The 15,343-nt window shown below is 44.9% G+C and overlaps 1 protein-coding gene across 4 annotated transcripts in view; it reads left to right on the top strand.

Annotated features, from left to right (window-relative positions):
* The window catches only part of LOC309333359 (H(+)/Cl(-) exchange transporter 5-like), a 33,473-nt gene that overhangs the window by 2,434 nt on the left and 15,696 nt on the right, over nucleotides 1–15,343 (top strand). For 3 of the 4 annotated variants that reach the window (XM_081846750.1, XM_081846752.1, XM_081846749.1), the window contains exons 2-5: nucleotides 698–854; nucleotides 1,365–1,519; nucleotides 2,614–2,713; nucleotides 6,656–6,846. In XM_081846750.1, the coding sequence (XP_081702876.1) occupies nucleotides 716–854; nucleotides 1,365–1,519; nucleotides 2,614–2,713; nucleotides 6,656–6,846 (585 nt within the window). In that variant the 5' untranslated portion in view covers nucleotides 698–715. The remainder of the gene's footprint in view (nucleotides 1–697; nucleotides 855–1,364; nucleotides 1,520–2,613; nucleotides 2,714–6,655; nucleotides 6,847–15,343) is intronic. The other variant, XM_081846751.1, reaches the window with a different exon arrangement.

Below are 15,343 nucleotides of genomic sequence, written 5' to 3'. Positions count from 1 at the left end.
AGCATGAGTTGTGTTTCTGGCACTCATGCGTGCACATTTTTGTTGGTGCAAGCATTCAAATATTATTATTATTATTATTGTTAACAACAACAACAACAATTCAACAACAACAATTCAGCTAGGTCAGTGGGGGCAAGATGCCTCTGGCCAGGCGTTGACAGTGGATGTTCAGCCCGACTTCTGCTTTTCGGCGCAATTTAGCTGCCACAGCGGAAGAAAAAAACAGTTCTGCAGAAAGGAAGGGTGATGCCTTGCACAATCATCACAAGGAGCTCCTTGCACGGAGGCCGAGAGCCCTCCGAACTCAGCTGAAATACTCTCCAAGGAAGGCAGACCTGGGAGGGACGCTGAGAGGCATCTAGTCCACCCTTGGGCAACTCAAAAATCCCCCCTGTCAATCACATTTGGATCGGGGTTGGGGTAGATGACCCTGGAACTCTTCCCTGTCTATCATTCTAGCAGGGGGTTGGACTAGATGGCCAGCTCAACCAATCAGATAATCAGATACCTTTCCAGCTGCAGGTTGGGCTGGATGACCCTGGAACCTTCCCTGTCTATCATCCTAGCAGGGGGGTGGGACTAGATGACCAGCTCCACCAATCAGATTCCTTCCTGGCCATGGGTTGGGCTGGATGACTGCCCGGTGTCCCTTCCAACCTTCCTATAGGAAAGACTTGCCTCTCCTCTCTTGCCACAGATCCTGGACTGGCGGCCGATGGAGGGCCGCCATTTCCGGTGCAGGAGCTTCCAGAGCAGCACCAGCGATGAGGACCTGGTGGAGGTCGGCGACGGCGGGACTCTCGACTTCTCCCTAGCGGGCGACGTGTCCCCTCTGGGCCGAGAAATGGCGCCAGGTGTGTGTGTGTATGTATATATCAATATATATCACACAACATTTGACATTTGATTTCCCTCAGACGTTTTGGGCATTTTCCTCACCTGCTTAAAGATCAACCCATTCTCAGGGGAAATGACTTTGCTCTCCCGGGACTTTGCCCCTTCAACCCCATTCGCACTTGAGGCTCGTAATGCAATGGCTGGCAAGGGAGCCGCTGGTGGGATCTCAAACCCAGGCCTGTTGCCTCCTAGAAGAAGGGTTGAGCCAACAGATTTAATAAGAGGACACGAAGCAATTTATTGTGATTATATGTGAAAATTAATAGAAATCATTATTTTTTTTAAAGGGAAATTAATAGATTATTTTTTTAAAAAAAAATCAAATTTAAATTGGATTTCTTTTCTCTTTAAAATGGAGATTTAAAACGAAATGCTTTTGGAGGAAAAATCTTTACAAAAAATTAAAAATAAAATCATCCTCTTAATATTGACAATATTTTGAAAGAATAAAATTTAAATCCTCTCAGCAGGTTTCCCCTCGTATGCCGGCAATGGGTTTGACGAAATCGGCCAGATGCGCGACTTCCTGGAAGAGCCGCTTCCTGGAGTCGGGACTTACGAAGATTTCAACACTATTGACTGGGTGCGAGAAAAATCCCGAGATCGAGACCGGCACCGCGAGGTGAGGCTTCCAGGTTTGAATCTAGGTCTTCGCAAGTGGATATGGCTCTCTTCCAATCTCAAATCCTGTCGGGCTTGCGGTTCCAATCTTTTCCCTATTTTACAAAGAGATTCAACCTCGCTGGCATTGATGTTCCATTTAAATTCCTATTTAAATCAGTCTGGCTGATTTAAATCAGGATTCAAAACCGGGATTTAAATTAAAGATCAGTGCCTGGGAGGTTGAATCTTTCCATAATCATGCAGACTTGATTAAATCCTTTTTTTTTTTTTTTAAGGAAAGATTCAACCTCGCTGGCATTGATGTTCCGTGTAAATCCTGGTTCGAATCCGGATTTACCGTATTTTTCGCCCTATAGGACGCACCGGCCCATAGGATGCACCTAGGTTTTTTGGGGGGGGGGGAAATAAAGAAAAAAAAATATTCTCCCCCCCCCAAGCTGCGGAACTCCCGCAGGGCTCCCTAGGCTGCGGATATCTGCCAGAAGTGCGGGGCACTCTGCTTCAGCGCGCTCCGGGCAGCAGGCTTATCTGCAGCCTAGGGAGCCTGCGGGAACTCCTGTGGGCTCCCCAGGCTTGCTGATAGCTTCCTGAAGCCTGGAGAGCTCTACAAGCTTCAGCGAAAGCCTGCATTCGACCTATAGAACGCATACAGATTTCCCCTTCATTTTTGGAGGGGAGAAAGTGCGTCCTATAGGGCGAAAAATACGGTAAATCAGCCAGACTTGATTTAAATCCTTTTTTTACAGAAAGATTCAACCCAGCTGGCATCCTCTTCATATTGAATTTTTACTTAAATCCTCGTTCAAATCCCAATTTAAATCAGCCAGACTTGATTTAAATACTTCTTTTTTTACAGGAAGGCTCAGCCTTGCTAGCCTCCTTTTAATATTGACAATCGGAGGAAAGTTTTCTTTTGGGAACAATAAATTCTTTGCATCCCCTTCCACGACATTTATCAGCCCAGAAGCTTTGGGAAACGGGTTCGAATCAGGAGAAGAAACAGCCCATTTTTGGGACAGTTATTTTTATCTTTATTTTCACAATTTTTCCCAATTATGGCCAATCTAATCCCTTTTTTTTTCCCTTGCCCAGATTACCAACAGGAGCAAAGAGTCGACTTTCGCCCTCATCCACAGCATCAGCGATGCCTTTTCAGGGTGGCTGCTCATGCTCCTCATCGGACTCTCGGCAGGTGAGAAAACAACAAACCTAAAAGAGGAATAATAAAATTATTATTATTATTATATAAAATTACTATTAATAATAATATTATTAGATAGAATCATCTTATTACAGCAACCCAATAAGTACAAAAAGATGTTATAAATGGGATAAATTGATGGGGTGAATTTTATCTGCAATTTAGCGGAACCACCTGCTCCATCAGGGCCCAGTACGGGCCACATGATCTCCTGCAACGATTTTGCAAAGTTTTTTGCAGATAAAGTCACTCAGATTCAGGAAGAGGGAGACTCCACCGTGGGAGCAGGGCCAGGGCGGGAGAGTGCTAGAGTCCTGTCTAGTCAAGTTGTGTGGGATGAGTTCCATAGGCGCCGACTCCATGGGGCCTGAGGGGGCCCGAGCCCCCTCAAAAATTCGTTTGGGGGGGCTCCGCCCCCCCAATAATTTAAGAAAATTATTAGTTATATTATGCTTTGTTAAATCACAGAATTATGTTGGTATTTTTTATTTTCCTTGTTTGACGATAGTTACCTTTTAAAATACATTCAGTAATGAGTTAAAACAAAGCCATTCCCGATCTAGAGAGGGGGTGGGGTTGCGGGCTCTCGACCCATCAACAATCTCGCAGGGCTGGCGTCAGCCCCGCGAGAAGCGGGGATTCCCCCTAGCTCATTAATATTCACCGCCCACGGCGGCAGCCAATCGGCTGCCGCAAAGGGTGGGCCCTCACAGGTTCACTTAAGGTCGGGGCAGCCCGGGGCTCGCCCCTTTCGTTCCCCCAGCAACAGCGGTTTGGAGGTCTTGGGCCCCCCCAATATTTTTTATAAGTCGGCGCCCCTGATGAGTTCCAATCTGTTGCCTTCAAGGATGTGGACAGGCTGCTTGGATGAGTGAAACAAACCACCTGTATTCTTGATCCTTGCCCATCCTGGCTGATAAAAGCTAGCCAGGAAGGGCTGGGAGACGGGCTTTGCGAGGTGGTGAATGCTTCTCTCTGTGAGGGAGCCTTCCCAGACCCGCTAAAAGGGGCGGTTATCAAACTGCTTCTTAAAAAACCATCTTTAGATGCCGCCAATATGGCCAACTATCGCCCACTTTCAAATCTTCCGTTCTTGGGCAAAGTGATTGAGAAAGTGGTTGCTGAACAACTCCAAGCACGTCTGGAGGATGCGGACCATTTGGATCCCTTCCAGTCAGGATTCAGGCCTCATTATGGGTTCTGTTCTCTCTCCCATGCTTTTAAACAACTACACGCAGCCACTGGGAGAGATCCAGCAGAACTTTGAAGGGGACTCGGAAACTACAACTAATCCAGAATGTGGCAGCTGGACTGGTGACTGGGAGCGGCCACCGAGACCACATAACACCGGTCTTGAAAGACCTACATTGGCTCCCAGTACATTTCCGAGCACAATTCAAAGTGTCGGTGCTGACCTTTAAAGCCCTAAACAGCCTCGGTCCAGTAGACCTGAAGGAGCGTCTCCATCCCTATCGTTCTGCCCAGACACTGAGGTCCAGCGCCAAGGGCCTTCTGGAGGTTCCCTCACAGCAAGAAGCCAAGTTACAAGGAACCAGGCAGAGGGTCTTTTCGATGGTGGCGTCTGCCTTGTGGAACGCCCTCCCAGCAGATGTCAAAGAGAAAAACAAATACAGTGGTACCTTGGGTTACATACGCTTCAGGTTACAGTTAATTCTGCTTACAGACTCCGCTAACCCAGAAATAGTGCTTCAGGTTAAGAACAGAAATCGTGCTCCAGCGACACGGCTGCAGCAGGAGGCCCCATTAGCTAAAGTGGTGCTTCAGGTTAAGAACAGTTTCAGGTTAAGAACGGACCTCCAGAATGAATTAAGTACTTAACCCGAGGTACTACTGTACTAGACTTTTAGAAGACATCTGAAGGCCGCCATGTTTAGGGAAGCTTTCAATGTTTGATGCATTACTGTATTTTAATATTTTATTGGAAGCCGCCCAGAGTGGCTGGGGTAGCCCAGCCAGATGGGCAGGGTATAAATAACAGATTATTATTATTAGATATAATCATCTTTTTACAGCAACTCCAGGCGGCTTGCCATACGTATAATAACACTATGTTCTTGATGTTTTATATGGGATAAATTGGTTGGGTGAAATAATAATAATAATAATAATAATAATAATAATAATAATAATCCTCCGCATTGGCCCGAACATTAGCCGGACTTTCACTATTCAAATTGATTTAAATCAGCACTTAAATCACCATTTAAATCCCTCATCCGTCAGACTGGATTTACAGAATTTACTTTACTGGAATTTACTGAATTTAGGTTTCCTCTACTGAAAGATTCAACCTTGCTGGCATCCTCTTAATATGGGGAGGCCTGGGGGGAAACTGGAAAACTTAGGGGGGGGGGGACCAGGTCTTTTCCAGAAAAATGGGGGGGGGGGTTGCATGTAATATTAAAGCTATATCAAACTGTTTTTTCCCATTTTCCCGGTAAAAAAAACCTGGTTTCCCTCCATTTTTTCGGGTTTTTCCCCCCGGGCCTTCCCATGTCTATTGTGCCCGTTATTCTCTCCTCCTCCCTAATTGTTCTTGCAATGACTTCCAATACCAAATTAAATAGTAATGGAGAGATGTCAAGGTGCTTTTTTTCAAAAAAAAAAAAATGAAAATTAACCTGAAGGAATTTAAAGGGTTTTTTTAAAAAAACACTCTAAAATTTAAAATGAAAATGGGGAAAACATTTGATTTTTTGAAAATTAAAATGCAATAATTTTTTTTAAAAAAATGAAATACACAGGGGCTTTGGTTGGCTCAATTGTCCCTTCAGCCCATTGGGTGATAGATAGATAGATAGATAGATAGATAGATAGATAGATAGATAGATCATAGAATCATAGAATTGGAAGAGACCACAAGGGCCATCGAGTCCAACCCCCTGCCAAGCAGGAAACACCATCAGAGCACTCCTGACATATGGTTGTCAAGCCTCTGCTTAAAGACCTCCAAAGAAGGAGACTCCACCACAAATTCCACTGTCGAACAGCTCTTACTGTCAGGAAGTTCTTCCTAATGTTTAGGTGGAATCTTTTTTCTTGTAGTTTGGAACCATTGCTCCGTTTCCGCTTCTCTGGAGCAGCAGAAAACAACCTTTCTCCCTCCTCTATGTGACATCCTTTTATATATTTGAACATGGCTATCATATCACCCCTTAACCTCCTCTTCTCCAGGCTAAACATGCCCAGCTCCCTTAGCCGTTCCTCATAAGGCATCGTTTCCAGGCCTTTGACCATTTTGGTTGCCCTCCTCTGGACACGTTCCAGTTTGTCAGTGTCCTTCTTGAACTGTGGTGCCCAGAACTGGACACAGTACTCCAGGTGAGGTCTGACCAGAGCAGAATACAGTGGCACTATTACGTCCCTTGATCTAGATGCTATACTCCTATTGATGCAGCCCAGAATTGCATTGGCTTTTTTAGTTGCTGCGTCAGTTTGTGGTCAACCAAGACTCCTAGATCCTTTTCACATGTACTGCTCTCAAGCCAGGTGTCACCCATCTTGTATTTGTGCCTCTCATTTTTTTTGCCCAAGTGCAATACTTTACATTTCTCCCTGTTAAAATTCATCTTGTTTGTTTTGGCCCAGTTCTCTAATCTGTCAAGGTCGTTTTGAAGTGTGATCCTGTCCTCTGGGTTGTTAGCCACCCCTCCCAGTTTGGTGTCATCTGCAAATTTGATCACGATGCCCTTGAGTCCATCATCCAAGCCGTTGATAAAGATGTTGAATAAGACCGGGCCCAAGACAGAACCCTGTGGCACCCCACTAGTCACTCTTCTCCAGGATGAAGAGGAACCATTGATGAGCATCCTTTGGGTTCGGTCAGTCAGCCAGTTACAAATCCACTGATAGATAGGTAGATAGATAGATAGATATGTGGTTTTTTTAAAAAAATAAAATCAAAATACACAGGGGCCTTGGCTGGCTTGATTGACATCTCCACCCATTGGCTGACGGATCTGAAGGAAGGCGTGTGCCTCAACGGGTTTTGGTACAACCATGAACATTGCTGCTGGAATTCCCGAAATATCACTTTCCAGGACCGGGACAAATGTCCGGAGTGGCAGACGTGGGCCGAGCTTCTGACCAGAAAGAAGAACGGGGTGAGTGGCTTCCCGCCCGAATGTCCCCAGAAATAATTGCAAATTAAATCATGATTTAATTCACAATTTACCATATTTTTCGCTCTATAGGACCACTTTTCCCCGTCCAAAAATTGAGGGGAAATGTGTGTGCGTCCTGTGGAGCGAATGCAGGCTCCTTGGCTTCAGCGATAGGAACGCGAAGCCTCCGAAGCACAGAGGGAGCGCTCCCTCCGCGCTCTGGAGGCTTCACGTTGCTTTCGCTGAAGCCTGTAGAGCGAGAGGGGTCGGTGCGCACTGACCCCTCTCACTCTCCAGGCTTCAGGGATAGCCACCTGAAGCCTCCGGAGCGCAGCGGCAGCTCCCCCTGCACTCCGGAGGCTTCGGGTTCCTTTTGATGAAGCTGGGAGAGCAAAACTCTCCCGGCTTCAGCAGAGAGGGAGAGCTGCGCAGCGCCCCTTCAGCGAAGCAGCAGGAGAAATGGAAGGGGCTCCGTTTCTCCTGCCGCTTCGGTGAAGGTGCGCTGAGCAGAGAGGGGGAGAATTGTTTTTTTTCCTTGTTCTCCCCCTCTAAAACAAGGTGCGTCCTATGGTCGGGTGCGTCCTATAGAGCAAAAAATACAGTAATTCACGGTTTAAGGGTTTAAATAACAATTTAATTCACGGTTTAAAGATTCGAGTCATTCCAATCGTGATTTCACTCACAATTTCAGTCATGATTTAATTCACAATTTAATTTATTAAATAGTGGGCGGTAATAGCAGACAACAGATTTCTCAAAGTAGTTCTTTATAAGTAAGCTGGAACTGAACTGAACTGCAAACAGCTCAGCCGGCCTGCTTTTATAGGCAGCCGGCTGTCAACATTGTAACAACAACAGCCCAGGGTTTCCCGCCTAAATTAACTGACGTGGACCAGAGTGAAAACTATATACAGTGGTACATTGGGATGCAAACGGGATCTGTTCCGGAGCCCTGTTTGCATCCTGAATAAAACGTAAGACGCGACAGGGCATCTGCGCGTGTCACGTTTTGCTGCTTTCACGCATGCATGTGACGTCATTTTGAGCATTTGCGCATGCGCGAGCGGTGAAACCCAGATGTAACACGCTCCATTACTTCCACGGAGCACAACCCGAAAATACTTATCCTGAAGTGTATCTATCCCGTGATATGACTGTACACAATACCCCCTGGTGGCCAGGGTGAGAACTTCAATACATAACACCCCTCCCCACTTCGTTATAATCATAGTGATTCCATTACATACAGCAGTACTCTTATTGGTTTCAATAAGGCACATAAGCATATCGATTCCAGTTTTACGAATTCGCAGGCATAACTGTTTCACTATCAACTATATTGTCCGCAAGACTCACCATCACATATTAATTGACCCCATTCACCATACAGCTTTACATGTGCAGTTTGTCCAGTGAACACAGTCTTTTAAGTAAACTGGTCGCTTGGAAACCCTGCCAGACCACCGAGGGCCAGTACCAGAGTCCAGGTGGCCACCTGATTCTGGCTGCGATTGTGGTGTGACCAAATGTTCCCCAAGTTCCCTGGCTCTGCTGCTGTCAAAGGAACTGCCGTGAGCGGACTCGGTGGACGGTCAGAGGCCGAGTCTCTGGGGAGCCAGGCAGACCCACTGAAACGGCTTGGTTCGGCTCCACGCCCTCAGTTTGTAAGGAAGATGTAGGTGGAGCCTCGCCTTCCACTAGCATCCGCTCCGTAGCTGGGGCCACAGTTGGGGGCACAGTGGTAGTGTCCAAATCCCCAACCCTGCGCCTTTGCTGGTCTATGTGCCAGTGCCACAAGCATCCATTCTCGAGTGCCACCTGGTACGAACGGGGCCTCGTGACTCCCACTACCATGGCTGGCACCCAAGGAACATCGTTGTCGACTTACAGATTTGAAAATAAGGGACCAGCAGCCTTGAAATAAGGGATCAGCAGCCAAAATAAGGGACCTGCAGCCTCACCTGTTCCAGGCACTCCAGTCTTCCTGTCCTCCTGCAGTCTGGTCAAACTCATGCTGGTAGCTTCAAGAACACTATCCAGCCAACTTTGTAACCAGAGGTTCAACTGAATAGAATCTGAATCACATGCACCACAAGGCCTATGCAGCCTCAACTTAAGATGGCTCCCCAGCCTGGCTTTGCACTGCAAAGTTTGCAACAGCATGTGCAACAAAATGGCGTCCAGCATTCAAAAACCCCCTCAGCTTGCAAGTAACTAGCCACACACACACAGCCTCCCCCCCTCACCACAAGATCGCCAGTCACCCACCATTTTAGTCAACCAGCTCCTTTCTTTTCCCCCATAAGTCAATCGAAGGAGCCTCCAAAACAAATTCAAAAGCCCCCCCACGAGATTTCCTTTCCTTTTCCCCCACCATGTGCCCCCTCTCCAGATAGACATTTTCGCCGGCAAGGGTAAGTGGGCCGTTGATGATGTGTCCATCCGATTCCGATCCGAGCACTCAGCACAGGTATGTTCAACTTCTGAGCCCCTCTGAGCCAAAGGCAGAAAGCCCAGCCAGCAGCCAAATGAAGCCTCAAGGAAAACCACCGTCACCTCTCCGCTGGGAAGCGCTGAGCAAAGGCGAGTCCCCAGGCAACGCAGCCAATTTGATCAGCACAAGGCATACAAGCTACACCCCCAGTCGTTCTTAGACTTCTTATTGGGTGAGCAACACAGCCAAGCAACACAGTTGGAGCCTCCCTCCTGCTTCATTTGAAATTTAAGGGACATCATTTAAGGGACATCCATCAATAAGGGACAGCAGCGGGACATGGCACTGGAATAAGGGACTGTCCCTCCAAATAAGGGACGCTTGACAGCTATGCCAAGGAATGTCCCCCACAAAGTTCTGGGCAAAAACCTGATCCCCTGGAATAAAGGACCGTGGCGCGTTAGTACAGCCCGGGGGCTCGGCCACACCGGGCACAGCTGGTCAAGGAGAGACCGGAGGCGGCAGCCCATTAGCAGTTCAGCCAGGCTCCGCCCTGTGGCTACATGAGGGGTGATGTGCTGCATGAGCAAGTATTCAGCGACCCGCTCATGCCAGTCCCTCTGTTCCAGGCGCACCAGTGCCTCTTTTGCTGAGCGCACCATTCTCTCGGCCTGCCCGTGGCTGGCCAGGTGAAAGGGTGTTGTTAGGGCATGGCGGATGCCCATCCCCAAGAGTACCTTTCAAAGGTGCCTGATGTGAACTGAGGTCCGTTGTCCGAGACGAGGACATCAGGACATCCATGAGTTGCAAACAGGCCCTGCAGCACCCGGATGACGGCCTCGGTAGTGGTGGAGGGCATCAGGGCCACCTCCAGCTATTTGGAATAGGCGTCCACCACTACCATAAAGGTCCGGCCATGAAAGGGGCCGGCAAGATCAATGTGCACCCTCGACCAGGGTGCCTTGGGATCTCCCAGGTGTTGCCCTTAGCTGCCAATGGTGCAGGTCTCGACTCTTGGCATGCTTGACAGGAGGCAACCCACGAAGTGATGGCATCGTCCATGTTAGGCCACCAGACGTAACACCAAGCCAACACCTTCATTTTGACGATTCCCGGGTGGCCAATGTGCAGAGCCTCAAGGACACGTTGGCAGAGTCTTCGTGGAACCACGACTCAGTCTCCCCACAGTAGGCAGCCGCAATGAGCTGAGTGCTCGTGCTGTCTGGTTGCAAATGGCTGGAACTCTGGTGCGAAAGACCCTTCCGGCCACCCCCTCCACACCCAGTTGAGTACACGTTTGATGGTGTGGTCCTGGGCAGATGCGGAAGTTACATTGGCTGCTGATACTGGAGCTGCTGGGAGGTCCTCAAGTAGGAGGAGCAATGAAGCAGGAACCGGGTCTTCCACAAGTGCTGGAAGAGGGCAACGACTGAAGAGCCTCAGCGTGGCCCATCGATTTTCCAGGGCGATGGACGAGCTGCTAGCTGTAAGCTGCCAGAAAGACAGTCCATCGCAGCATGTGTGGCGAGAGGACTGGTGGAGTTGGTCAATCACCAGCGAGGAGGCCCAGGAGTGGCTTGTGGTCAGTGATGAGGTTGAAGGTTCTTCTGTAGAGGTATTCATGGAACCCCTTTACTCCAGCCACAAGTGCCAGTGCCTCCTCGTCAAGCTGGCTGTAATTCCGTTCAGCCGGAGACAGCGTCTGGGAGAAGTAGGCGAGCGGTGCTTCCCTACCATCTGGAAACTGGTGATTGAGGATAGCTCCAGTGCCAAAGGGCGAGGTGTCACAGGCAAGGACTAGCTGCCCGGCTTCACTGTACTGTACCAGCACACTGTCCGATGAGAGGAGGGCTTTGACTGTATTGAAAGCCGTCACAAAGAAAAAAAAAGACAAAGAGGAAAAAAGAGGTGTTGTTTTATATATTAAAAACAAAATCGAATCCCATCAACTTTTCAAAGATGAAGAAGGGAGAATTATTCCTGCCCAAATCAATTGGCAAGGTGAAAAATTGATAATTGTCGGGATCTACGCACCAAATGGAAATAAGACTGATTTTTATAGATCACTGGAGGAAAAATTGTTTGAATACATGGATCAAAAAATTATAATAATGGGAGATATGAATGGAGTTGTTTCACTGGAAATGGATAGGCTAAGAGAAGTAAAAAACAAAGAAGGGAAATTGCCTAAGACATTTTTCACGATGACGAAGAATTGTAATTTGATAGACATCTGGAGACTCAGACACCCATTGGAGAAGCAATTCACATATTACTCAGAACCGAATCAGTCAATGTCAAGAATAGATCAAATATGGTTATCGAATGAATTGACCCCAAGAATCAAAAAAATTGAAATTCAAACAAAAGTGATTTCGGATCACAATCCAATAGAAATGGAATTAAAAGGATTTGAAGAAAGAACTTTTAGGTGGAGACTGAATGATAATTTGTGGGATGATCAGAAGATAGTTGAAAAATCACAAAAGAAATTATCTGAATACTTTATGGACAATGTCAATAAAGGTACGAAAATGAGCATTGTTTGGGACGCAAGCAAAGCAGTAATGAGAGGTTTTCTTATTCAGCAAAACTCATTGAAGAAAAATAATAAGGACAAAAGAGATTTTACGACAGATTATGGATAATGAACAAAAACTGATTAAAAAACCTAACAATGTGAAGATAAAGCAGGAAATAAAGATTCTCCAAGCACAATTTGCAATGATAATAAACAAAGAAGTGGAGTGGAACATCAAAAGACTAAGACAAAAAATCTTTGAGTTTGCAAATAAATCAGGAAAATGGCTTGCGTGGCAACTTAAAAAGAGAAAGGAACAGAGTACGATTAACAAAATTAAAATAAACGGAGAAGATACAGTCGATCCAAAAGAAATAAGGAAAGGATTCTTGGACTTTTATAAGCAACTATATAAAAACAAGGAAAGGAACAATAAGAAGAAAATAGAAAGATATCTAAGAGACAAAATGGTGCAGAAGATCCCGACAGACCAAAAAGCCCAACTAAACGCCCCAATAGAGAAAGAAGAAGTAAAAGAAGTGATAAAGGAGTTGAAGAGAGGGAAAGCTCCGGGACCAGACGGGTTTACATCTAGTTACTATAAAGAGATGAAAGAGGTGCTGACGACCCCGCTGACTGAAGTCATGAATAACATCTTGAAAGGAAGAGACATTCCAGAAACATGGAAAGAAGCATATATTACACTAATCCCAAAACAAGATTCGGATTTAACTCAAGTGAAAAATTATAGGCCTATTTCATTATTGAATACGGATTATAAGATTTTTGCTGGAGTTTTAGCGAAGAGATTGAAAAAGATATTAACAAGATTTATACATAAAGATCAAGCAGGCTTCCTACCAGGCAGACAAATGAGAGATAATATAAGAAATGTAATCAATGTTATAGAATACCTGTCTGATAGGTGCGATAAACAAGCAACCTTAATGTTTGTGGATGCAGAAAAGGCCTTTGATAATGTGATTTGGGAGTTTATGCTGAAAAATTTAGAATATATGGAAGTGGGACAAGAATTCTTCAATGGCATAAAGGCAATCTATACTGAGCAGAGAGCAAAATTGATTGTAAATAATGTGATTACCGAAGATATAAAAATATCTAAAGGAACAAGACAAGGCTGCCCACTATCGCCATTGTTATTTATAACGGTTCTGGAAGTCTTACTAAATGCAATTAGACTTAATAAGAAAATAAAAGGGGTAACAGTAGGGCTAAATGAGTATAAAGTTAAAGCCTTTGCTGATGATTTGGTAATGACTATGGAAGAGCCAATAGAAAGCATAAAGGAAGTATTAGAAGAGATGGAACAATTTGGAAAGTTGGCGGGATTCAGACTGAATAAGCAAAAGACGAAAGTGATTGCAAAAAATATGGAACAGAATATGATTGAACTAATGCAGCAACAAACTGAGATAGAGGCGGTGAAAAAAGTTAAATATTTGGGAATCTGGTTAACACCTAAGAATATAGATTTGTATCAAAATAACTATACCCCGGTTTGGAAGGGAATAAAGAAAGAACTGGAGGTGTGGGCCAGAATGAAATTATCATTTTGGGGAAGAATATCTACGATAAAAATGATGGTGCTACCAAAGATGTTATTTTTGTTTCAGACTATACCCATATTAAAGGGTATAGGAATCTTTAAAGAATGGCAAAAAGTGATCTCAAGGTACATCTGGCAGGGAAAGAAGCCTAGAATAAAATTTAAGCTATTGACAGATGCTAAAGAAAGAGGAGGTTTCGCCCTGCCAGATATGAAATTGTACTATGAGGCAGCATGTTTATGCTGGATAAAAGAATGGATAAAATTAGAAAACAATGAATTACTTGATCTAGAAGGTTTTGATAACAGATTTGGATGGCACGCGTATCTTTGGTGTGATAAAAAGAGAGTTCACAAAGGATTTGGGAATCACATCTTCAGGGGTTCTTTAATAGAGGTATGGGAAAGATACAAAAATATATTGGAACCCAAAGTTCCGCACTGGTTGTCTCCGTTAGAGGTAATGTGTGTTAAAAAAACTAACATGAGGAAAAAATGGGGTACGTATGGTGAATTGGTGATTAACGAAGGAGGGAAATGGAAATTGAAGCCATATGAACAAGTTAAAGAGCTTATGTATGACTGGCTGCGTTACCGTCAGGTAAATGAAATATTTAAAAAAGACCTGAAGGAAAAAGGCTATGTGGAAAAGGAATCGATTTTCCAAAAAGATATAAAAATAATGAGTATAAAACTCTGTCAAAAATGTATAGGATATTGCTGGAATGGCATACTAAGGACGAAGAGGTTAAATCGGATATGATACAATGGGCAAAGGATTTTGGGTATAATATTCAATTTGATGAATGGGAAAAACTGTGGAAAGAGAATATGAAATTTACGGCATGTATGTTATTGAAAGAGAATTTAATGAAAATGTTTTATAGATGGTACATGACTCCTGTAAAATTAGCGAAGATGTATAAGGTTGATAACAAATGCTGGAAATGTAAAGATAAAGAAGGGACGTTCTTTCATCAGTGGTGGGAGTGTAAGAAAGTTAAAAGCTTTTGGGAAATGATTTATAATGAGATGAAAAAAATATTAAGATACACCTTTGTGAAAAAACCAGAAGCTTTTCTCTTAGGTATTGTAGGAAAGGACATAAGAAGAAAGGACTATAAGCTTTTCCAATACGCAGCAACGGCAGCCAGAATCCTGTTGGCCCAAAAGTGGAAACAAGAGGAGATACCGACGATAGAAGAATGGAGATCAAAATTGATAGACTATGCCGAACTGGACAAATTAACTGGGAAAATTAGATTTACTAAAGACCAAAAGTTCATCGAGGACTGGGGAAAATTGGTGGATTATCTGAAAAACATTTGTGGTATAAACACAACGTTAGTGGGATTTCAAGAGGCACTGTAAAAATACAATTAAGTATTGTTTATTTTTAAAAAAATGGGAATAAGGAGGAATAATGGCAATATGGAAAAAGGGAATGTGTACTAAAGGTATAAATACGAATGATTTCAGAGGCGCTGAAGGAAGTTCAAAACAGGTATAATATGTTGTATTCGATATAAAATGTATAACTGGATGAAAACTAATAAATTTATTTATATGAGAAAAAAAAAAAAGAAAGCCGCCATTTCCCGATGACCCCAGGACGACAGTACCTTTGTGCTGAGGAGGCGGTGTAGAGGCTCGGTTAGTGTTGCTTTGTGGGGCAGAAACATGTTGTACAAGTTCAGCAGCCCCAGGAACACCTGCAACTCTGACATGCTTTTTGGAATCGGGGCCTGCTGAATGGCCCGGATCTTGGATGCCGTCAGGTGAAGACCGGAGGCGTCAATAAGGTAGCCCAGGAACTTCACCTGTAGAACGGCGATCTGGCACTTTTCTTTTTTCATTTTGAGCCCAGCCTCCTAGAACCTGGTCAGCATGGTGCGGATGTGCTTGAACTGTTGCTGATTTGAGTCTGCGGATACCAAGACGTCATCAAAATATGGCACCGCGCCCGGAAGCCCCT

This window comes from Podarcis erhardii, assembly GCF_964252035.2.
Source record: "Podarcis erhardii genome assembly, chromosome: Z".
In the NCBI taxonomy this organism is placed as follows: domain Eukaryota; kingdom Metazoa; phylum Chordata; class Lepidosauria; order Squamata; family Lacertidae; genus Podarcis; species Podarcis erhardii.
Note: the sequence above shows the minus strand (reverse complement) of the source record. Positions and strands in the feature narration are given on the sequence as shown.